This window comes from Tasmannia lanceolata, unplaced genomic scaffold (assembly GCF_043159265.1).
Source record: "Tasmannia lanceolata isolate RefF3 unplaced genomic scaffold, GAP_Taslan_0.1 ptg000004l, whole genome shotgun sequence".
In the NCBI taxonomy this organism is placed as follows: domain Eukaryota; kingdom Viridiplantae; phylum Streptophyta; class Magnoliopsida; order Canellales; family Winteraceae; genus Tasmannia; species Tasmannia lanceolata.
Window position 1 is genome coordinate 3691186 of NW_027518681.1, and position 24301 is coordinate 3715486.

Here is a 24301-nt window from a genome sequence, read left to right on the forward strand (position 1 = left end):
TTACGCATTTGTTCCCCACTACCATGCCCCTAATATATTTACACTGCATCAAAAGGGAAGTTCTTTTCAAGAACGGGAGTTTGATGTAGAGCATACCGTGTTGCATCGGCTTGACACGTGGATTGCATTAGCTTAGCGGTAGTGCTAGTGTTTTAACAGTATGTTCCACTTAAGGAATGGGCATCTAAAAGTTCTTTTAAGCTCATTTTACTTGGAAAGAAATAGAGCCCAGGGACTATTCACCCTTACTAGTCTAATCTTAGGCCTTGTTTGGATTGTTGGAAATATTTGTAGTCACTGATAATGTTCCTATTTTATTTTTACACACTAAAAATAATAACCTGAATCAACCCTATTCAGAAATGTTTTTCTTGGAATCCAAACAGGGCCTAAAGAAAATGGTTGTTCATTTCGAACACATTTTGACATTCAGCAGTGTTGTTGAAGTTGAACAAGAAAAATCCGATGGCCAATGAAAATGCCTAATGGGTACCATTAATTTCCCATTTTAGTTCAAGAGAAGCTTTGAGGGTCAGGAAGTATAAGACTTTTGCTCAGGATATACTGATATAGCTTATCAGACGAAGTATCAATTTCTTCATTGGAGAAGACTCTACCCTTTTATTTCAAATAAAACCAACACCCACATTGTAGGAAGCTAAAGAATGCCATCTATGTGAGTGTTGCCACTGTTGTGTAAAATTGCACAAAAAATTAGCAAAGTAGAGAGGATAAAAACAAGAAAGCAAAGGAGATTAAGGTTAGGGTTTGTGTTCTTCTTCATTGGAGAATGCGAAAGGGTGAGAGCTTTGAGAAGATCTGTTGCTTTTTAGGGTTTATTTCTTGTTGAAATTGAAGATCTGTTGCTTTTCTTCCCCTACTTCTAGAGTTTATGTCCCCTTCTTTTAGTTAGTTTGTGGAGTTGATCTGATTGTTGAGCATTTTTTTACCTCTCGAGGGGGATTTCAGTGAGAAAACGGAGGAAGATGGTGACTCCGGATTCAGCCTCTCCCCCAGCATAATCTCTAGCCTATTTCATCAGGGCAAGCTCATTTCTCCAAATACCCATTTTATGCGAATGGATGCAGGATCTGAAAGATGTTGCTAAAGAGGGAAAGCTCGATCAACGGTTGACATCACCTTTAGAAATGTCAATGTAGGAAAAAATGGAATTGCTGAAAAGGATTGATGATGAACTCAAGTCCTCGAGTGGGTCTCCAAAGGAAAAGAATTCACGAAGTAAGAAGTAGAAGAAAAACAGACAAAAATTGAAGAACTTTCTTCAGCAAGACATAGAGGAAGATGGCAGTGTTTACAACCTCCTTAAAGCTAGCCCACCTGGTCTAGAAGATAGGTTTTCAAAGAAACTTCCAGATCCGGCAGCTCTCAACTCACGAGAATTTGCCGAAAGCAAGACTCCCATCCTTGTGAAAGAAGATGGCAGGAAGGCAGCTAAAACGATAGACATTTCGAAGGTTTCCCATGGGCTCTTCCAAACCCCATTTCCTGAAACGCTCTCATGCCACCTCATCGAGCATATTTGGAGGGGTCAGCCCCAAAATTCCAACCACCATTTTCCCTTACTGTCGGCGATACTTTGAAGTTTCCTGGAGCTCCTTATTTGGAAATGCTATAGATCAATCCACAAGGCTTGATTATTTAGACCCATCGGAGGAAGAAGAACACAGCTCGGAGACCTCCTTTGAAAACAAAGATTTCAATGAAGCTGAGCAAAAGTGGGCCAATAGCCTTGTTGACTATTTCTTAGGTAGAAGACCCTACTTCCTCACCTCAGGAGATTATATCACAAAGAAATTGAGACTAAAGGGGGATTTCTAGATCTTCACGCTCTAAGGAGGCTTTTTTCATTTTCAAATTTACAAATTCATAGGACTGCAACTCTATCTTAGAGCCTCCAAACCATAATTATGGAGGAAGGCCTCTAATTCTATAAAAATGGTCCCCTCATCTAGCCATGGAGAATTTGAAGCTCTCAAAAATCTCTATTTGGATCCGATTCCCCGGGTTCTACTTAAAGTTTTGGACAACCAGAAACCTCGGTAAGATTGCAAGCCTTGTTGAGAAGCCTCTGTGTACGGACACCTAGATGGCAGAAGTTTCTAGGCAAAACTATGCTCGGATTTGTGTCAAAATAAATGATGAAAAATCCCTCCTTGATACCATTTGCATCAATACTCCAACCGGCACCATCATTCAATAAATTGAGTATGATTGGAAACCTAAAGCATGTAAGACTTGAAGTGTTTTTAGCCACTCGACAGGAGTTAAAATCAATCCAATGGCTATCTCAAAGAAATCAAGCAAAAGTGGAGGCTGAAATCACATATAAGGAATGGAGAGGCAAAAATGGACCCATAAGAAAATTTACAATCAAAGAGGGCAATCCGAAGCAAATTGAGTCCCATGTAGAAGTTTCATAGAGACAGCCCCTCCAGAGTCAAGTGAATAGATTCTCGCCTTTAGATGCCCTGGAGGAAGGGAGTCTCCACATTGAAGAAGGAAACCAGAATATGAAATGATCATCTTTCCAATTGGAATCCAATCCACTGAAGAAGGCTCATGACAAAAAGTCTAGAGGAAAAATGGAAAACAGAAAGCTGACGAAGAAGAGCATAACCAACAAAAGAAAACAGAACTACTCCATCAAAGAAAAACAGAACCCCAATGGCTCAGGAGCCGAGGAAAAGCTAGAGAATAAGGAAGTATAGCCAGAAGATGATAGATCTCTTGGATCCCAGTAAACATGGCCTCACTTGAGTATGGGGTCTTGCTCTAGGGATCACATGTGTCCCAAGCCTCACCAATTGAACAAATCCAGCTTGTCTATTTCTTTTATCTTGCTTTTTTGAGCTTCTTTTCAAGGGTATCATGACCCTAGTTGTTTTACCCTTTTCCATAGACATTGTTCTAAGGATGGGGCAGTGGTCTTGTTTCCACTGTTGGTCATCTTCTTTATTTAATATGTTCGTAGGGGTCCGCCTAACCCCAGCTTACTCATAAAAAAAAGAGAGGATAAAAGGACATCCATTCTTTTCTCTTGGGGTGTTTTTTTATGTCTATTTGTGTGGAGAGAGAGAGAGAGAGAGAGAGAGAGAGAGAGAGAGAGAGAGAGAGAGAGGGGGGAACATGGGGTTGGTCAATGGTCAAAGGTGGGGTCAACAGGGAGAGGGGATTTGACTTGTTGACTTGCTTGAGATTAGAGTGGGCCAGGGGACATCAAGGGATGGGTTAGCTATTGGGTCAATGGTCACGCCAGGCGGAGGGGAACGAATGAGACAAGGGTGAGAAGATGTGGGGTTGGTTTAGGAGGCCCCCTGCCCAGGCTAGTGTCCATTAATATAATATTTCGTTTAGTAAAATTACCAATATCAAAGGCTATTGATATTGGCACTGCCATGCGGTGATAATTGCACAGACACATCTTGTGTTTTATTATTTAAACAACTCTCAAAGGTTATGACAGTTCCCAAAAGGTCTCGTGAGCCAATTAAAAAAGAAAAGACAAGCTGAGTTAGTGCAATTATTAAAACATGGCAGTGCCAATAACAGTAGCCATATCAAATCATTTAGTCATTTGATCAATTGTTTAATCTTAGAACATATCATGTTCATACTTACATCACCAACATAAACCTGAAATGCAAAATGGTCCAGATTTTGTCAATCATAGATATTTTGTCTATTGCATGCGTCCATTCGATGTCCACAAAATAAAATAAAACAAGAAGAAAACAACCATAATATCAGACCCAACCAACACAACAAAATTCATGAACCTAATACAAACCCCCACTATCAAAGACAATCAGAATCATCCATTAAACTCATGTGACAACATGATTTGTAAAGAGCTTAGGTAGCAAGACTTTAGTCATAGGGTCCGCCAACATGTGGGTGCTTATGCATTTCATAGACAAGCTAATTCTAAACTCTTTTCCTCACGACAAGATATTTCAAACCAACATGCTTCAACCCATATTTGAATTTGTTATTGAAAAAGAAGAGCAGGATTAAATTCTCATAGTAGAGTCTTGAATCGATCACTTCAAGTCCAGAGACAAATTTTCATAAGCACAAGGCGCATAAGCCGATGCCTCCAACATACTGTAAACTTTGCTTACATGGTGGATGAAGTCATCATTCTTTGTAACTTTGTTTGGCTTTTCTCCAGAACACAGAACTTCCTGAAAGCATGAAAACATAACCTTACAGATCTCAAGGTATCTCGACAGTTTGCAAAGTCTGAATCTGCTTATAATATTCTTGACAGCTTTCCAGTGATCCATACTAAGTTACTTTAGTCTCTCCCAAACATGTTAAGTACATTAGCTTATATCATGACAAGTTTCAGCCAAAATCCAAAATTTTGGACCGGAAATTTTGGGTTTCGATCAACCCCGAAACCGAAATTAGGGATACCCGAAACGTTACATTATTTTGACCAACTTCCCATAGTCAGCGCACTTCGAGAACAAGCACGAATCAATGCTTCGTATAAATATTATTTTAAAAAAAAAATTGAATTTCTCGATATTTCGGTTTCGGTCCCACGGACAAAATTTAAAATTATCCTTATCACATATGATGCTTCACTCAGATCCTTCATATCGAAATTCCTCAATAAAAATTGGTTTTTCTCATTCAACATTCCAAATTACTATTGGTGAGTAGTATATAACCAACGTATAATATAAGGCTGATAAATCTACTTTAACTAACCTTAAACCATGCAATTTTTTCCTAAACTCGAAACTAGACACTATCTCATGAAACACTTAAAGTACCATTGTTGAGAGACGTGCTCTAAACATAGATAAACCTTTTAAATCTATAGACCATGCGTTTCCAAATGGTGTCTTCAACTATCATGATTTGGCTATAACAATTACAATTCTCTTTTGTTTTACGATCAACGAAATAATAAGAGTTCTGTGTATTTTCTTTTGTCCACTTTTCTCTTCTCATTTTTATTCTTTGGCCGGGCAACCAGAATGTTATTATCTCTGGCTGTGTAGATTATCTACATATCAATTCCAAGAAAATAGGTACCATTAAGGGGCATGTAAGTGTTCATCATAAAAGGAACACGGGCAACGGATCTTTGACGGTCCAACTTTGAGAAAATCACAGTTAACCATATGGATTGAAATTGAAACAGTAAAATAACATATTGCTTAGGCCACATCCACCGTTAATCCTAACAGGGCATACAAATTTAGTGTAAAAATAAATGAAAAATGAGACAAGGGGTAACAAGATTACTAATAGTCTGGTCCGAGCATTAGCTCCATTATTAAAGACAATGTTCTTCAACCCTACCAAAATAAAAAGATTATTAATTGTTATTTCACATCTGCTTATATTATTGTTATCAGATAAGAAGAGTGCTAAACATAAGGCTGCCCTTGCAAATATCAGCAGCAAGGACGCCCCCATTGGATCCATGTCATCAGAGTGCAACTAATATTCATTAAGTTTTGCAATTTTCAGTACTATTATAGATGCATCTTGGTGAGCGGCCTTACCAATTGGTATTTGCAAGAGCGCCCTTGCGTTTAGCATTCCTAATAAATTAATGGTATTTTTATTCTTTTTAGAAGAGCACGGTGCTCAATGTAGAAGTGCTGATTAATAAAACGAATGATCGTCATAACCAGGGAAATGATATACCCACCCCCTTTTTTAACTTAGGCCACCCGCTTGTTGTCATAAAGGGCTGCAAACGAGCCGAGCTTTGGGGTGTTCGGGCTCAGCTCGTTTAGTTTTTAAGAAGGCTCATGTTCGGCTCGGCTCGTGAAATATTTGAGAAAGCTCGGCTCAGCTTAAGCTTGTCTCGTCTCAAGAATGATAAAAATATACATCTATGAGATCCAAGCTTTAAAGCTCGGCTCGGCTCGTTTATGAACCGAGCCTAAAAAGCTCATGAGTTTTTTCGAGCCGAACTATAAAAGCTCAAGTTCGATTCGTTTATTTTGGCGAGCCTAATTTTTGGGCTCAGGTTCGGCTTCGGCTCGTTTAGTAAACGAACAAGCTTGAGCCGAGCTCTTAACGAGCCGAACCCAAACATGTTCGCGAGCCGGCTCGGTTCATTTGCAGCCCTAGTCATAAATACGCTCTAGAGAAGGAAAAGAGAATGAATTTATCACTTCCCCGTACAAGCCACGGACTTCATGACGTTAATTTTAATTAACTGGCCCCACACGAAAATAATAGCTAGCCTCAAGAAAGGGATAGGATATATTGGCCCCGACTTTTTTTTTTAACTTGGGACAGCCCCCTCTAGTAAAAGAGTAGTCATAATAAATACACTAGAGGGGGCTGTCCCAAGTAAGAAATGGGGTGAATATATCACTTATCGTAAAGAAGTGATCCCAGATCGAGGTCGTTGTACGCATTGGTGGGCCCCACTATACTAATTGTACGGTCGTACCCATCCAATTATGGTGGGGCCCACCTTTGATCTTTTTAGCGTACCAAAAGCCGAATCAATAGGAAAAGGGAGATGATTTTTTGCCCCCACTGTAGGATAATGCACCCCCTTTTAACGTGAATTGTGGGCAGGCTTTAACCATCTTGACGCGAAATCACGTCAACAGGGTGGTGTATCATCCTACAGCGGGGGAGAGGGGGCGAAAAAATCATCTCCCTAGAAAAAAAATACCAAATACCAAATAAAATTCGGTGGGCTAAAAAAAAATAGTCATAGTGGATAGTTTGCAGCAACATGAGAACGTGAATAGAGGATAGGGATTTGATATATTTTTCTATATTTGTTTAAAGCGATTGAATTATCTTAAGTTTGCAAGTGGGTGAGAGTGACATAAAGATAATACAAATACGAAGGGCTTCAATTATTTGTTCTCTTCTATTGCATATTCACTTTCATTTTTTTTATGACCCTTCATTTCCTCTCCCTCTCTCTCTCTCTCTCTCTCTCTCTCTCTTTTCAAAAGTATAATAAAGCACTTCTTTCGGCCCGCATAGTGGGTCCCATATTTGATTGATCTTAACCGTCCATTCCATTTCTCATCCGAATTCTAACATCTAATACTGTAAACTTTTTTATTCTCGGACACAGTTGAATGTGATACAGTTAGCCTATATGTAGTTTTTGACCACTCATGTTCAACCACATGTTAGGAGTTGATGATTGAAGTGGAATTTGGGTAGTAAGAGATTAGATGGAACCCCGTTTATTCGAAGGATGGCTCACATCAATCACGAAAGCCATCGATGTGGTTGACCCAGTAGAAACTAAGATTGGGTTCGGCAACTATTCTTAGAATGACTCTTCTTCCACTTTTATCTATGTGGGGGAAATAAGAGCTAAGAGATCAGATGGAGGCAGCTCGCCAAAACTTAGGTCGTGTTCGGAAGCCAGTGTAATAAATTGTTTCTATGGCTTTTTTAGGTGTGCATGATGAAAAGTGCTAAGAATCCTGAAAAATCTCATTCGGCGTTCTTGACCCAAAGTCCATTTCCAAGTTTTTTGTGTTTTGGGCTAATAAAAGATGGGATTCTGCAGAGCGACTTAGGCTGTGTCCGGCAGCGACGATTTTTTTTTTTTTTTTTTCATAATAAATCGGTGTCTTCATGTGGCGAGAGAAGGGTATGGTAGTGGGAGAAGGAGAGAGATTTGAGAGACCACGATTGAGATGAGCCTGAGAAGTGGCTAAAAATCAAGAAAAAGTCGATCCTATTTTGAGTTGAGTTTTTTGTTTCCGAATTTTTAGCAACTTATCATCACTTGGAGATACTAGTTTCCTGTTTTTTTGTTTCCTAGTCGATTTTTAGTCACTTCATCCTCATCTCCACTTGTAGAAACCGATTTATCATGAAAAAAATGCATGGTAGCCAAACGTGCCCTTAGACCCATTTCAGCAGATTCTCTACTCATACTTCTCACTACAAAAGGGTAGGGGAGAATGAGATTTCTGCCTATTATTTTAGAAATACCCCTTGGCTACTAGACACGCTTTGAACCTCTCTATCGCGCCATCTGCTTTATGCTTTACCTTGGAAAGCCATTTGCATCCAACAACTTGAGGCTAATTTCCGGCGGGGTTGCTTCTCTCTCTCTCTCTTTGTGTGTGTAAGGGGTCTGCTTGGATGCCTATAATAAAACTGGAAAGTAAAAGTAAAGTGCGTACTTTCCCGGTTAAACCCCATTAAAATTGTGTTTGGGTGATCAGGAAAGGAAGTTTTTCAAAAAAGGAGATTTCCTTATCCCATCGTTGTTCGACGTGTCAACAAAACCCATCTATTGAATTTCCCCCTAAATCGAGTGGATTTGCCCACTACTAATATTTCTCACTACAAAAGGAAGGGGGAGAAACGCATGCCACACAGGGTTGCTTCTCTCTCTGTGCATCAGGGGGTCCGTTTCGTCCCTAGGGTCTGTTTGGATGCCCATAATAAAACGGGAAAGTAAAATTAAAATGTGTACTTTTCCCGGTTAAACCCTATTAAAATTGTGTTTGGGTACTCACGAAAGGAAATTTTTCAAAATAAAGAGATTTGCTTGTCCCATCGATGTCATTCGACGTGTCAACCAAAGCCATCCATTTAATTTCCCTCTAAATCCAACGGATTTAAGGGAAAAGTAAAATTTCTCTCTCTCTCCCTCCCTCCCCTTGTGTCAAGAACAACCTACAATAAAAACCTAGAAGCTTGAAATGGAATGAACGTAAATCTCTTTTTCTTGTTACGTATGTCAAAAATTTTGGGTAGGGTTTATGAAAATCTCTTCTTCTACAGTTCGAAATCTCTAAAATTCCGGCTTCGGATATAGGGGTTTAGGGTTTGTTCTATTTTTTTCTAGTTGTTTTAGATGTGCTCCTGTAGTTCCGTGAGAAATGTGACCCTTGTCGACGATGAAATGGCACCGGCTAAAGAGAAAGACAGATTTCGTAATACCGAAATATCCGTTTCTCAAATAGTGAAACCGAAGTTTATACTAGCTTAAGATCTACAACCTCAGTAGAAGAAGAACAAACACCAACAACATGTCATTCGATATATGATAGAAAGAACAATACTACAAGATATGGGCCCATACCCGAATCCAAACACTACCAAAAAATCATCCAAATAATGTGGGCCCACATTGTTTGGATGATCCAAAGCGTTCATTTGATGGGCCCTGACATAGATAGGGTGTGCCCAAAAAATCAGCTCCATCAGATCATCCTAACCCTCCAATCTATGTACGAACCTTCAACTGAGGGGGCCTACCTTAAACAAATTGAAACTACAGGGGTGTATTTGTCACGTTTTAAACTATAGGGATGGAAGTGGATGTGTAAAAAACTAGAGGGGGTGTAAATGTAATTTTCCCAAAAAATTTGGGAGAAAAAAATTGTCCGAAATGTTTTGTCAGGAGCTTCCTAATAGCCCCTATCTATTTTCCCATATATCCATCAAAATCTTTAACCTGGACCGCGTAAATGACAATTACGCCCCCGCCCTAAATCAACATATTTCAACAAATGACAAGTATACCTCTATGTGGGGTAAATGACAACTATGCCCCCTACATAGAGTCACAAAAATTAGAGACGTCCTGACGTGGCCCACACACACCCACACGAATAAGCACTTGCGAAGGTCAGTAGCACTAAACAAACTTCTACTTCCTAGATACGATCCTACGGAGCTTTCAAGTACCAAACTACCAACTATAGAACTACGCTGAACAGAAGATTGATATCCGCGCGACAAAGTTTTGATAAAGGAACACCAGCATAAAAAGCAAGTGACCAAAAAAAGGAAATAGAGTCCATACATATCCACACAACGCAGCGACACGATTCGCGGAAACACGGAACCGCCCGTACCCAGTAGTTTGGAACTTAACCATGGTTAACTCTAAACCCATCCCACTCCTATATATATATATGATATATCCACCCCTCCTACCATTCTCTCACCCCCGCGCCCCCTCTCTCCCTTTCTTTCTTCTTCTCCAAGAAACAAAATCCTCCTAAAAAATCAAACCCTAATTCTTCCTTCTTTTTCCTGAATCTGAGTTACATGATCGTTTTGAAAGCTAGATCTAGACGAAGATGAGTTGCAATGGATGCCGAGTTTTACGAAAAGGATGTAGCGAGTCTTGCATTCTTAGGCCATGTCTTCAACGAATCGAATCGGCTGAAGCGCAAGGCCATGCTACTGTTTTTGTCGCCAAATTTTTCGGCCGTGCCGGTCTCATGTCCTTCATCTCCTCCGTTCCCGAAATCCAGCGGCCAGGTAATTAATTAATATCTCCGATACGTTACGAACTTATTCTTTTTTCTTTTTTTTTTGTCTTTTTCGTTAGATCTGATATATTTTTTTGTCTTTGTGTGGATTTTAGCTTTATTTCAGTCTCTTCTCTTTGAAGCATGTGGCCGGACTGTAAATCCGGTGAACGGAGCGGTCGGACTTCTCTGGACGGGAAACTGGCACGTGTGCCAGGCTGCGGTGGAGACCGTACTCCGAGGTGGCACTCTCCGGCCGTTATCGGAGATTCCGATTGGCATGCCGGAATCCGACGAGGAAGTGACGTGTACGGACAAGATGATGCAGAATCTGAATCGAGATCCATACGCACGGTCCAGATCTTTGAAGAGAAAGGCTCCAGAAGCTCTGAGATTACCGGATTGCGATCTCGATCTCTGCCTGATGTCCGGATTTCTGGCAAATCCTTCGCCGGAGGAAACAACGACTAAGACTCCGGCACGATCGGAGAAACGCCGGCCGGGGACTCCGTCGATGATATCGGAGGGATCGGTGACGACGAGCATAGAGAGCGGTGGAGATCAAGGTTCCGGTGATCGGAAGCTTCTGAATTTGTTCGTTTAAGACCCTTTTTTTGAATCAGATCTCCTGTACCGGAAGTTCCTCAATCTTGTGTAATGAGAGAGAGGCTGCTATATGTAGGATTTTCCTTACCCCGGGTTTTTCAACGTTACGATTGAAATTCCGGCGAGGTGTTTGTAATTTTCCGGCCGGAGATTTCCTTCTAAGGAAAAATGATCTCGCCGGAGATTTTCTATTTTCTAATATAATTATGACGTGTTCATGAATAAAAAAAGGAATATTTATTTATTTAGAATTATCGCTTCATCATATTTCCACGTCAGAACGAATATTTTTAACATTTTTCTCACGGCCTAGTTGTGGTCCTTTGTAGATTCCCCCAGTTGTTTGGGCGAACGGTGTCTATCTTCCTCTCGCACTCTTTTTACCATAATACCCTCTCATGTTTTGTAATAAAACCCTACATACGAGGACAGAATTGTCAATTTACAAAGAAAGCCGGATAAGAAAGATGAAATGACGGAGATATGATAAATACAAGCCGACAATGGTACTTTGTACTGAATTTCCAATCTGACTATAATACCCTCAATAGTTCCAAACATAGAGGGGTATTTTTGTAATTTGGAAGCTAGTGGGGTTTGCTTTGTGATTATCCGAAACCGCGTTAAATAAAAAAAAGAAAGAGATCATTGGTTATAATAATAGTAATTGTAAAGGGAAGTCGGTGGAGAGTGGGGCCTACCAAGTTGGGGGAGATTTTTGGCGGTTTGTGAGGGACGAATAGGGGTAGAAGGAAAAGAAGAGAGGACTCTTGGGAAATGAAAAGAGTAATAATGAGTAGGTGAGAAGAAAAAAAAAAAAAAGAATTAGGGTTTCGGTGGGACCCACATGAAAAGAATTAGGGTTTGGTGGGACCCACATACAATTCGAGTCCCATCAGAGAAGGGAAGTGTGCGGTATCATGTCAGCGGCGATTTCGGCTGTTCCTTCCTCCTAGGGGAGAGTGGGTCCCACTTAAAAGCTCGCTTCATTAATTCCGCCTCCCCTTCGCCGCATTTGATGTGGGGCCCACGTCAGAACCTTCTAACTTTTGGTAGTGACATGATATATATATATTAGCCCCTTTTTCTTTCTTGGGCCACCAGTCTACCCTGTAAAAGCGTAGTCATAAATGAGTTTTTTTATATGGTGTAAGGTAAGATACGGTAATATACGGTCACAGTGTAGGATGATCCAAACCGTCCATTTGATAGGTTGATCATAGCCCTCCATTCTAAAGAGGAACTGTATAGCATCCTATGGAAATGATTTGTGGGCCATCAAATGCGGTTTGTATCATCCTATAACGTCATATTAAATATCGTGGTAAATACACACGATGGGGCTGGCCTAGGCAAGGAATGGGGGCTAATATATTACTGTCTAGACGACTAGACGAAAAGAACGTTTCACCTGTATATAATTTGGACGCTATGGTTCTTCTCAACCATAGAGATTGCCACTTGCCCATCAATCTGGGCCGTTAAATTTCAGGTACTAAGATTAACTATGCTGAAAAGCTCTCACCTGATGTATGATCTTAACCGTTTACGATTGGATCAACAGACCTGAATCAGTCAATTGGCACGTGTGAGCAAAAAATTTGAGCATGGGGTTAATAACCTTGCAGCTAGTCTTTTTCATCAGGGGTGCAGGTCAGGCCAACTTTAGTAAGATTGAGGCTTACCCTAGCTGAACCCAAGGTAGCATTCCCTCAACCTTTATCTGACCTAACCTGAGCCTCGGGTCGAGCCTCCCTAATGCCCTGTTTGGTTGCCAGGTTTTTTTTGTTCCTGGGAGTTATGTGGGAGAGTAAGTTAAATTTTGGTCCCATCCCATGTTTGGTTGCCTTTTAGCACTAGGTTTTTTTTAATCCCACTCTTGTAATGATTACTTGTGGGGTGAATTTTTTAATCCCACTTTTGTAATGATTGCCTTTTCATCCCATCCCAAGATAACCCCAGGAACAAAAATAAACTCAGGAACCAAAAATAAGCTTGAGAAGAATTTTTTTCTATCCAACCGTTCAAGCAACCAAACAAAGGTTTTTTTTTTCCCCACCATATCTCCCCGGGTATTTTTTTCTCCCACATAACCAAACATGGGATTTTTATTTTACCAGGAAACTTCTAGAACTTTTTTTTTCCCCACCTATCTCCCAGGGTATTTTTTTCTCCCACATAACTCCTAGGAACAAAAAAAACCCGGCAACCATACAGAGCATAAAAGAACAGTCTGAATCTCTCAACCCTTCTAGTACTTCTTTTCCAAATTAGGCCAGCTTGAGTGGGTTGGGTTTCCAGTTGAGCTGGGTCAAGAAAAGAAAAATACAAATAAAATAAACAAAAGGAAATGATATCAGCGCAACCATAATTTGATATTTTTGTTTGCTTGGGCGCTAGACCTAGATCGGAGGTTGGTTGAGTGGTCTGGTGTAGGCTAGTGTTCCAGCAATGCCCCATGGGACCCAGATGCCCAGATCGGAGTTTGGCCACATGGTTCCTGGCTTGGGCTTGCTAGGACCCAGATTGGAGGTTGGCCACATGGTCCCAAGCTTGGGCTTGCTCGGGCCCTATCGAAGGTTGGCCACGTGGTCCTAAGCCAGTGTGCAGCCCCAACACCAGGATGGTGCTACTTAATAAAGAAACTGGTTGTGCCTTTCCCATCACCCATTAGTTTTGGGATAGATGGTAGCACCACAATCCTATTAGTATTTAACAAGCTATCAAAAAGGTTATTACATTTCCCAAAAAGCTCTCGGAGCCCATTAAAGAAAAAAACACAGCTGGGTTTGTGCAAATATCAAATTATGGTTGTGCTGATACCATTTCCCTACAAGAAAAAATCACATTAAGATTTTGAAAAATCGCAATAAAATTAGAGGATGGGGCTGAATTCGGATCGAGACGGATTGCCCCGGACCTCAACCCTAACCCAAGCCAAAATCAAATCAGATTGGCTTTTCCCAATCCAAACCCATAAAAGAAAACCCAAGTCAAGAAAATGCCAACCCAACCCAGGCCAAAATGGGGTTGAACTTCCCGGGGTCAGGTTGAGCCCAACCCAAGTAGCAACCCAATTATTGACGCTTGACAAAGATTAAAAAATGCAGCATAAGATAGGGTGTAGAAAGCAAATGAATTTTTGGGTATTATTTTTTGTCTGTTCTCATGGACCCACAGAAAAGGTTAGGCCTCTGACGCGGATTCCACAATGCCTTTTACATTGAATTTAGGAAGAAGGACAAATTCCAAGCTTCTTGGTGGACAAATACGACTGCCAACTCCTCCTAACCACAAATTTTCTCCCCCTTTATTTAATAACGACACGCTCTCCTTTTTTCTATTCTATATATATTCAACTCTTCAGAATAAAAATAAAATAGGGCAAAGATTTTTTCGCCCCCTGCAGGAGTATGAGCCCCTCTTTAACGGGATTTCACGTCAAAAGGCGTTAAAGTTTGCCCACAAATGGTGTTAAAAGTGGGGCGCATAATCCTACAGGAGGCCAAAAAATCATCTCCCAAAAACAGATGCAATAATCAAAGTTTTTCCATGAGAGGGACCCACTGGACTCCACACCTGTGACGTCACAAAAATCTGGAACGCTCATTTCACTCTAATTCAACAGTCATAGCCATTTGAACGGACACCGTCAAATGTACGAATCAAGGAAAAAAAAGGGAATTGATACCCCCCAAAACAGATAAAATCACTCCCTTAAACTTTTTCTTTGCCTTTAAAACTTAACGAATAACGTTGAAGAGGGCAGGGGGTGGATTTTATCCCTGGGGGATATCATTTCCCTAAAAAAATTGTGGAAACATAGGGAAATGACCCCTAACGGTGGCAAAGAAAATCGTTAAAGGGTGTGAATTTATCCTAAAGCGGTGAACCATTCTCACAGAAACCGTTAAGCGGGGATTTTATCCGTTTAGGGGGTGCGGGATATCATTTCCCGAAACATATAGAAGTTTTGTGGGTCCATCCCAGTCATGAATGGGTATGGAATTGTGAACATTGTGTTAAGGTGGCACCCACTTGCATTCCATGGGTGGGCTCCATGTTTGATCAATATATGGACCGTGATAAGATGGTCCGAACCAGCCGAGGAGTATGTGAGACGCATCTCTGCCTTTCTTTAACATATTATAATCCAGATGAGGAAATTAAGAACAATTAGATGTCAAAATACCATCAGAGTGTAAGCGTGGGGATGGGGAGACTTATGTCAACCCACCTTCCACCACCCATTTCCCTTGTATTCTATTCTATGAAGGTTTTGAATTTAGTAACAATGAAAGACTCCAAAGGCATTTTGTCCATGTCTTTAACTTTGGATTACTTAGATTATCTTTTTTTCCTAACACAAATTGTTTTTCATAAACCATCTCTGGATTAGTTAGATTATCTTTTTTCCTAACACCAAATTGTTTTTCTTAAACCTTCTCTCTCTCTCTCTCTCTCTCTCTCTCATATCTTTATATGTAGTGTGCGTGTGAAGTCTGGTATTTTTTGAAACGTACAAGGGGCCCACATTCTAGGATGATCCAAACCGTTCATTTGTTGGGCCAAAACATAGATAGGCTGTTAGAAATTTAAAGTCACAAAACTACTTTTGTACTTTTAATTTTGGAGGGAAGATTCAAGTTTAAAATAACCCTCTTATTTTCAAAAAGCTCGTCTTTTGTATTATAGTGTGATTTGAACCCAAGACCCAAGGTTGTGTGGAGAGGGTTCTCAACTCAAATGCAAAAACTTTAGTCCCACATTGGAGCTTTTGAGAGAGTTTCACCTTCATATAAGAGGTGGAGTGGGAGGAAAGGCTTGAGCCTTTCAGGGGGCATTGAAATTTTGTTGGGTGACGCCCGTGGATTGTGTGGTCAGAGGTCCATGTGACTGTTGAGAGAGAAACGTTTTTTATGTATAGATTTACACTAAATTCTCCTCATCAGTTATATTTCTCTCTATAAAAGAGAGAGGTGGCAGCACTCTATGCATAGATTTACACAGAGAATACAAACTCTTTTCCTACAGAAAGATACAGTTTTACACATAGAAATCAAGATTTCTCTCCTTCCTCATCCTTTTGAACTGCGGACCAGTCAGCGAATGCACGTGGACTGGAGCCTTGTTTGGACTGTTTTATCTTTGAGCGTCGATTCACGGATCTTGACTGCACCATAGAGGGTGGATACGATTCTTAAGGAGAGTGACCATGGGGCACGATTCAGTCTTCCTTCCTCCATGATCAACAATCTAATTTTTCAAAAAAGGTTTTTCGTCAAAACGATAAGTGCAATATGCTTTTTCCAAGCTTCATTTTAATTTTGGAATTTTTTGAATTACACAAATTTTGGGTCTGAGTTGCACCAATTCGGGGCCAAGTAACCTGCTTGGGTTCGAGTTACTAGTTTTGGGTCCGAGTAACCAAGTAAGGTCCGACCTATTTATTTTTGGGTTCGATTAGGCCACAGAGCAGTCTATCTTTATATTATCAGTTCCAACAACCTTAAGAATTGTAGTAATATGATCCTCCCCTCCAACATAGGCTCCACCCCATTGACCATCTCGGCAAGATGATCCTAACCCTCCGATCTATAGAGGTTTCTACAATGTACAGTCCCTCTGCATATAGAGAGAGTATTCGTTCAATTATCAACATTTGAATATAATCTTATATGCTAATGATGGTTATAATGGGATTTGCCAGCGACCATTTTTGAAGGCATTTCGCAGATGGGCTGTTGCATGTGTTGTTGGTATTTTAATACAAAAAGTGGCATTCTTTTGTATTTCTAAAAGTTTGTTTTGTCTACAAAATAGCCACATTGGTTTGAAACATGAGTTTTCTCTCTTCCTTCACAAAAGAGAATAGACTATTGGAAAGTGGAGGAAAGGTTCATGGGCTTATATAGCTATTCATTTCTCTAGCTTTGTGAATGAAAAGAGGAGAAATAGAGCCTATATGCATGAGCCACCAACTGGACCCGGTGGGCTTTTAGCTATACCACATACGTGCGCCTCCCGACGCGTGTGATCTAAGGTTTTTTCCCTTTTCCTAAATTATAATTTTGTTTTTGACCTTCGCCGTTCTCGGATAGTTGACACGTAACTTCGAAGTGATTGGGTGAATAACTTTGAAGTTCCCAGTGAAGAACTTCGTCGTTTTTGCGCGTCGTGACTTTTGGAATGCGACCTTTCGCATATGAAATGTCAGACCTATCTATATTTTTGAAATACACAAAAACTAAACAGAAACCCTTCCATTTTCTCTTTTGTTCTCTATTTTCTTTGCAAACATTGTTCTTTCACATTTTGCTTCTTTTTCCTACTTCACATATTTTGCTGGGCACTTGGAGTCTTCGTGTGGTATCCTGTGGGTGATTGTGGCCAGTAATCTACTGCATCAGAATGAGTTTCCGCAGAGGTACAAATTCACCTTAAAGAGGCGGCATAGCCGCGCTTCGTCCCGCCGCATCGAAAATGTACGCCATATTTATAATTTCAGAGGAAAAATCAAAAAGAACAGCCACATCATATGAAATAAATAAATAAGACAAAATCTGCTGAAAAGTGAGCATGTGTGGCTGCTCTCACATGCAACAGCCCATCCGTGAAATGCCTGCCGCGATGGTCGCTAGAAAATCCCAATTTGCAATATAACTTATCCACAAAGAAGGAGTATCCGAAGAGCCCCTTAGCAATCATCTGAAACCAATAATAACTTGTCAAGTTCAATTTCAACCAAAAAACATATTGGTTAACCTAAGATGACCATCTTAGATTATGAGTTGTTGACGCTGATAAACACCGCAGTGTTGAATGATGGTAGCCGCCCAATCATGGACTACAATAGATCCCATCCACAAGATCAAGTTCTACAAGCAATCAATGATTAATCTTTACAAAACCTTGAAAGGGTGTTTTCTTGATTTAGGGCTAGGATCATCCCAATGTACCAGTAAGAACACCCTTGTTCAATGATCTAAACCATTCATCTGTATGGCCAGTTGTGAACCTATGAGGCTGGTTATCGACGGTATAAAATCTGAAATCTGCGGCTGATAGCCATCAAACCTAATGGACATCAGCCTTCCTCCTCACAAATGAATTCAACCCATGACTGAAAAGAATTCTGAAAACTCTCAGTGCTCAGATTCAAGCTTTAAAAAGAAGATGCACCTTGTTTGCTCCACATTTATGTAGACAACAAAAGTGAAAAGGGTCTTTGACCTATTGATCTAAACTTAAAAAAGAAAATCAGAGAGAGTAACTGGCTGATGTATCAATGCAAAATGGGAAAGGTAAAATCTCCAAAACCTCCAAACTGTTCTCATATTTAGAAGGAAATGGAATCATTACATCTTCAAAAAGGAGAGTGAAGGAATCAACATTTCTCAAAAGATATCCCCACATGATATTCATCACAGGACAAAAGATGACCATGAAATATACCAAATCAAAGAGATTCTTAAAAGATTTTGAATGCAAGTTGAATCCAAAGTGAGCAGAAAGAGAAAGTGATGGAAATTAAAAGATGGGTGTGGATAAAAGGTCAGTACTTGATGCTTCCCTCACCCTTCAATGCCCCAATAGACATCATTTGAATCCATAAATTTGAAGAAATTACATGAAACCACTGTAAATCTCAAAATTGCAACCCACCCCCCCCCCCCCCCCCCCCCCAAAAAAAAAAATATTAACTAATAAAGTCAACTAATATGAAGTACAAATATATTAAATGAGTTCAACTGTAGAGATGCTCCCTGATTAGAATTGAATTGTATTGATCAATGCTCAGTCTGTTATGGTCTTAAGTAGGGGTCTGTCCAAGTATGGGACCAGGTGAGACCCAGCTAAGTATAGAACAGGTTTAAAAGGCTTAACCCAAAGTGTTCCATCTGCCCTGGGCTTTTATTGAATTGTTTAGGTACCTAACATTTGGTATCAAAGCAGGCACCATGTCACATGTTCGAGTCACAGAAGGTCATGTTTAAAGTACTTGATCCAACATGTTTCATATGGGGCTTTTGATCTATTGGTTAGGTACTTCACACGGTCTCACATAGGACACATGTAATTGGGAGTATAGATCTTGGGACCATCACGAGGCGAGTCACATTCCGATTATCTTTTAAAATTTCTCATTTTTTTTTTCTATTTTTAATTCTCTCTCAGTAATCAAACAACAGAAAACTCAGGCAACTCCAATTCCTGTGTCTCCTCCCTTTTGACCACTTATCCGACTACTCTACCTGCATTCAAACACACCCTTATAGATCAAAGACTATGCCAGTTGGACGGGGGAGTGAAAAAGATCATCCAATCATAGCACATATGGGTTTAAGGTAGATATAAGGTAGAGCCCCAAACAATGATTTGTTGCATTTTACACATTAGATTTCCAATTCCAACACAATATTTTGATCGTATGAACCCTTTAATGAATTTCACAAACAATAGTACAAGAAATACATTAACATTTGACCTCAGTCCATTGAATGATACATGACATGAAAGTAAAAATACAATGTAATAGACTTATAATATTTTGTTTCAATAAAGAATGAGTTTGGATTACACCTAAGTTGCAGTTCGGATGCAATTTAGCCATGTTCTTATTGCACTACACAACTACAATCTTATATAGGCCAGATGGCAACGATGGTACAATTTCTGTGTGCAACAAAATGCACGAAGTCTTATTGGTAAAATTAAGAAACAATAAATAAGCCGCAACATAAATAAGCCGTACATTGTAGATCATCTCCGTAGGATGATCGTAACCTTCCATTCAGCATAGAAATTGCACATTATAGAAACCTCTACAGATCGGAGGGTTAGGATCATCCTATGAAGATGATCTCCAAGTTACAACCTCACTCCCACCCTCTTAAGTCTCTCCCTCTCCATCCATCTCTTACAACCAAGGTTTTTAAGTTTCGGTTTTAGGTTCAGTTTCAGTTTCGGTGGAAATTTCGGTGGAGAACTAATAAAATCACGGAAGCGCGTGTAAACATAACTGAATACTTAGAAATCACGGAAGCGCGTGTAAACATAGTTTTTATATGATGAAAGGCCTTATAGTCCATTATTTTTCAAAAAGTACCGTACGGCCAACACCGTAGGATGATCCAAACCATCTATTAGATGGGCCACCACCTAAATAGGTCGTGCCCCAAAAATCATTTACATAGGTCGATCCTAAACCTCTGATCTATATAGGTTGTGCACATTAGAGGATTGATCCTAACCCTCTATTGATCGGAGATTTAGGATCAACCTATGGAAATGGTTTATGGGGCACGACCTATTTAGGTTGTGGCCCATCTAATAGACAGTTTGGATCATCCTATGGTGTTGGCCGTACGGTACTTTTTGAAAAATAATGGACTATAAGGCCTTTCATCATATAAAAACTATGCCATGCCAATACCATAATGAGTTATGAGGTATTATTGGTCTCATGCAGATCTGACATCCCATGCGTAAATTTCGGTGGAGAACTTATAAAATCACGGAAGCGCATGTAAACATATGCAAATAATGAAATTTGTTAATCTTTTAAAAAAACATATGCAAATGATGATATTTTAATAAAAAACTTTAGGAAATGCTATAATAAGCATAACTGAATACTTAGAAATCATCACATAAGCAATAAAACCACATATAAGGGCTTAATCGCATCGAACACCTAGATGACATCCCGTGCGTAAGATATGGTTACTTTGTTGTACGGTTCAATGATGTTGTCTGCCAAATATCATTCTCTACATTAATGAAATAAAATGAAAATAATATCTTTCCATTTATTTTTTTTATAGTTCCGACCATTTCGGTTGAATTTTGAGGATTTCGGTCAAATTTCTAGACTTTTGGTCGAATTTCAGGAAAGGAAATCTTGTAGATTTCATTTCTGTGGGTATGAAAATGGAAACATTTCAATAGTTTTGGGGAAATTTCAAGAAAATTTAAAGCGATGCTTACAACTAGCCCCTCAAATATTGCATGGAAATTTTTATTTTTATTTTTTTTCCATGGATCCCAAATAGGCTCCATTTATTTTGATGTAAAATGGGTATAAAAAAATTTTAGGCTTATTTTTAAAGTGTAAAAATGGTCAAAATTTTGTTTTATGCCCATTTTACGTCAAAAGAGACGAGCCTTAGTCTCAGAAAATGGGAGTAAAACAAACTTTTGCCTATTTAACATCTTAAAACGGGCATAAATTTGTTTTGCCGGCTATTTTACATCGAAAGAAACAGAGCGTTAACGCTTGATTTCAACAGCAGCAGGTAAAAATAAGAATATTCCAAGCAAACCCTTTGGTGGCCACTTGAAATGAGAAGCATGTCCTGCAAACCCTCAAATGATACCATACAGAATGACAATGGGTGCCCAGACAAGCTACTTTTGCCAATATAAGAGCCATTAGAGAAAATTGAAAGCATCATCTATATACATTCAGCTTTCCTTTGCCCTATGGAAAGTAACGTGTATACAACAACTAATACAATTCTTGAGAGGAAAATGGCCATTTCTGTACTCTCTCTCTCTCTCTCTCTCTCTCTCTCTCTGCATACAAAATCAAATCATACACCCGACCCCGCAATTCCAAGAGGCCCAATCAATGCTTGCTTTGCGCCTCAACTACAGACCGTACTTCTTATTACCTCCGGTGGTGTCCGGTTAGAAAACAAAAGGTTGACGCCGTGTTAGCATTTAGAAATGGTAGTCATAAGATCAGTTCTACAGTTGTGTCAGCTTTCGTACACGTTTTTGTTGTAATATATGCGTTATCAAGCTACATTCCTCAACCTGTTATAATGTGATTGTATCAATAATAGAAATGTGAAATCCAGAGAGACTAAAATAGGCGGTTTATTACTACGGCTGCAACTTGGGTCGGGTCGGGTCGGGTTGAGCTTTTACGGAAAAAATGAATTGGAATCAACCCGAACCCAACTTCATTTTATGATAAAAGCTCAACCCAAAATCCCAAATTTTTTTTTTGAAACATACCCGTATTGATTACCCTTACCTGCATTGCTGCAACTGTTGACAAGAGATCTTTGCATTGAGTTAGAAGAGACCGCTCTACTTTAGCCACGTTTGCAAGTTCAGCCGTCAATGAATTCATCCCTTCTACCTGATAAGTGACACTTGGTTTTAGATCATCAGACTAAGAAAGAGAAGAGGGGAAGGTGAGCTAGCAATGACAATCAGAAAAAGAACTTCAATTTCATAAACTCATTTAACCAACAGAAAATACATATGATCAAGGAAGGTTGGAGATCAAAGAAGGGGCATGGGGCACATACATAAAATCTTGGTTGGGTAGATTAAGGAAATTGACCAGAAGGTAGGAAATCAGGTAGCAATATCAGTCCCTAAAATAAATTGGTAGAAACTAATTTTTCAAAAACAAGATGATGAAAAAAATACCCACTTGGGCCATTTTTTTTACTTGACATTAAGAATTATTAAGTTTGTGTTGTTTCTATAATGGAAAATGGCAGTACTTTATAACATAGAGCAACAATATAACCAGGTATTATCCACATTGTGACTTCAAAAGGCAGTAAAAAAACAAATGAACCAAATCAGATGCAATCAATTGAGGTGATAAAAGCAATTACGGATACCTCTCCTGTGATTCTTTTGAGCGATAATGATTTATTCCACAGAAAAAGGCAAAAATTACAAGGGGCAAGTGGTCACAGTACACCAAAAAAAGCACCCCAAAAACTGAATTTACATTACAAGGTAAAGAGGGAAATTATCCCCTATTGGCATCTAATTTTGATGGTATCTGATATCATCCTCTCCATAATCGTACTGTATAGGAATCAAATTGTTGGACAAATTATTTTGGTTTGGGGCCTTTTCAATATAGTCAAGACAAACCCAAATCACACAAATGCACTTGATATCTATGGTAAAAAACCGGAGGACTGGTTCCTGAGTAAACACAGATGTTACAAGTCTTAATCCAAACAACCTAATAAGGGACCTTTCATCAAATTAATGCTTGCAGCTTTCCACATATTCTAAGAGTTCGATCTACTGTTCAAAATTGAAATCACATACATCTACAATGAAAAAATGACCTGTGCACAAAGGCATAGACCTGCTCATATTACAACATTCACAATAATGGAGAACACTGGAAGAGTAAGAACAAAACCACAAAATTAGTATATGTGAAAAATAATTGCAGTGAAATTAAACTTAGAAGAATGGTGGTGCTATCTATCACCTTGGAGACTAAATAGCAAATTGAAGATCCCATTGCTTGCATCACATCAACAGCAGAGCTAACAGCATCCTTCACTTTTTGGATATCCGCCTGTTCATGAAAGAACAAACAGCAATTTTACCAAACAATACACTTTTTGGGATGCCACCGCCAATTGAAAAATATCTGAAAGCACATGCATACCCTTGCTCCCCCAATGACTGGAAGGCGTAGAGTGCTAGCCTTCAAAGCTTCTATAGCTCCCGATAAAGAACTGGAATGGTCTCTGTCAAGAAAAGCCCAATCTTCAAGGTAGGGCATCTGCATCAATCAATTGTTAATGGTGTGCAAGAACTTGAGATGTAATTAGGACAAGATTACAAAAATAAACATGTATAATGGAACAAAATCAAAGATCCCTTTCTTACAAATATCATATACTTCAACCATCAGGCATAAATATCTATTACCACCATCACAAAGAAGACAAGGTTTTAAATTTTGATTTCAGTTGCAATGAAAATGGAAACGGTTCAATTTCAGTGAAAATCCTAATAAACTTATGGAAACATATGGAACTATATGCAAATGATAACATTTTAAGATGAAACTTTAAAACATGATAGAATAAGTAAAAACACACAATTAGAAACCATCACATAAGTGGTTAAAACCTAGGATTCACAGGTTATTTTTAGAGAACTTCAAGCAAAAAAGTGTCTAGGGCTCAAGAGGTCTAAGATATGCGTAAGGAAAGTGCTAGTCAATGAAATAGGGCCGCAAATTGGATCTCACCCGATCATGTGTGTCTCGGCCTAGAAACCTGTTTAGGACAAGCTCTCAAGAAGGGATGGATCAATAGCAGGAGCCACACAGTCCCTCCAAGGGTTTTACCAGCCACAAGTAATGAAGAGATAACTTGGGAAAAAGGAGGAAGTGGCAAGTGGTCAAGCAGAAAGTCAAGCAGAAGCTTAAGGAGGGAGGTAAATGGGTGCAAGACAGAATCTGATGAGAAAACAGCAAACACAGAGAGGTAGAACCACAGCTACAACAGCCGGCTGTTCGCAGGAAAGAAGGAGCTATTAGGAGGGGAAACTAAAGCCCAAACCTGCAAATGACATGTTGCTGTTCGGAGACAGTAGAGGTGAAAGATAGAGGTTGTCGGGTGTACCAATGTGCAAGGAGAAGGGCGACC

General features: G+C 39.5%; 2 protein-coding genes across 4 annotated transcripts in view; one reads left to right on the forward strand and one right to left on the reverse strand.

Moving 5' to 3' along the window:
• Positions 1 to 9929: 9929 nt before the first annotated feature.
• LOC143875726 (LOB domain-containing protein 39-like) lies at positions 9930 to 11116 on the forward strand. Its single transcript, XM_077377329.1, has 2 exons — positions 9930 to 10269; positions 10376 to 11116. Exons 1-2 carry the CDS (start codon positions 10086 to 10088, stop codon positions 10861 to 10863), a joined length of 672 nt encoding a protein of 223 aa, XP_077233444.1. The 5' UTR covers positions 9930 to 10085; the 3' UTR covers positions 10864 to 11116.
• A 10183-nt stretch (positions 11117 to 21299) lies between these two features.
• Positions 21300 to 24301, reverse strand: part of QWRF2 (QWRF motif protein (DUF566)) — a 29683-nt gene continuing 26681 nt past the window's right edge. For all 3 annotated transcript variants that reach the window (XM_077377676.1, XM_077377677.1, XM_077377674.1), the window contains 4 exons: positions 23311 to 23427; positions 23128 to 23217; positions 21910 to 22017; positions 21300 to 21686 (listed from right to left, as the gene is read on the reverse strand). In XM_077377676.1, coding sequence (XP_077233791.1) covers positions 21618 to 21686; positions 21910 to 22017; positions 23128 to 23217; positions 23311 to 23427 — 384 coding nt within the window. In that variant the 3' untranslated portion in view covers positions 21300 to 21617. The remainder of the gene's footprint in view (positions 21687 to 21909; positions 22018 to 23127; positions 23218 to 23310; positions 23428 to 24301) is intronic.

What these genes read in the sequence shown, in the direction of transcription:
- LOC143875726 (XM_077377329.1), top strand. Translation starts at nt 10,086, where the DNA reads ATGAGTTGCAATGGATGCCGAGTTTTACGAAAAGGATGTAGCGAGTCT. An exon ending in TCCCGAAATCCAGCGGCCAG is followed by an intron (nt 10,270 to 10,375) that starts GTAATTAATTAA and finishes TGTGGATTTTAG; the next exon opens with CTTTATTTCAGTCTCTTCTC.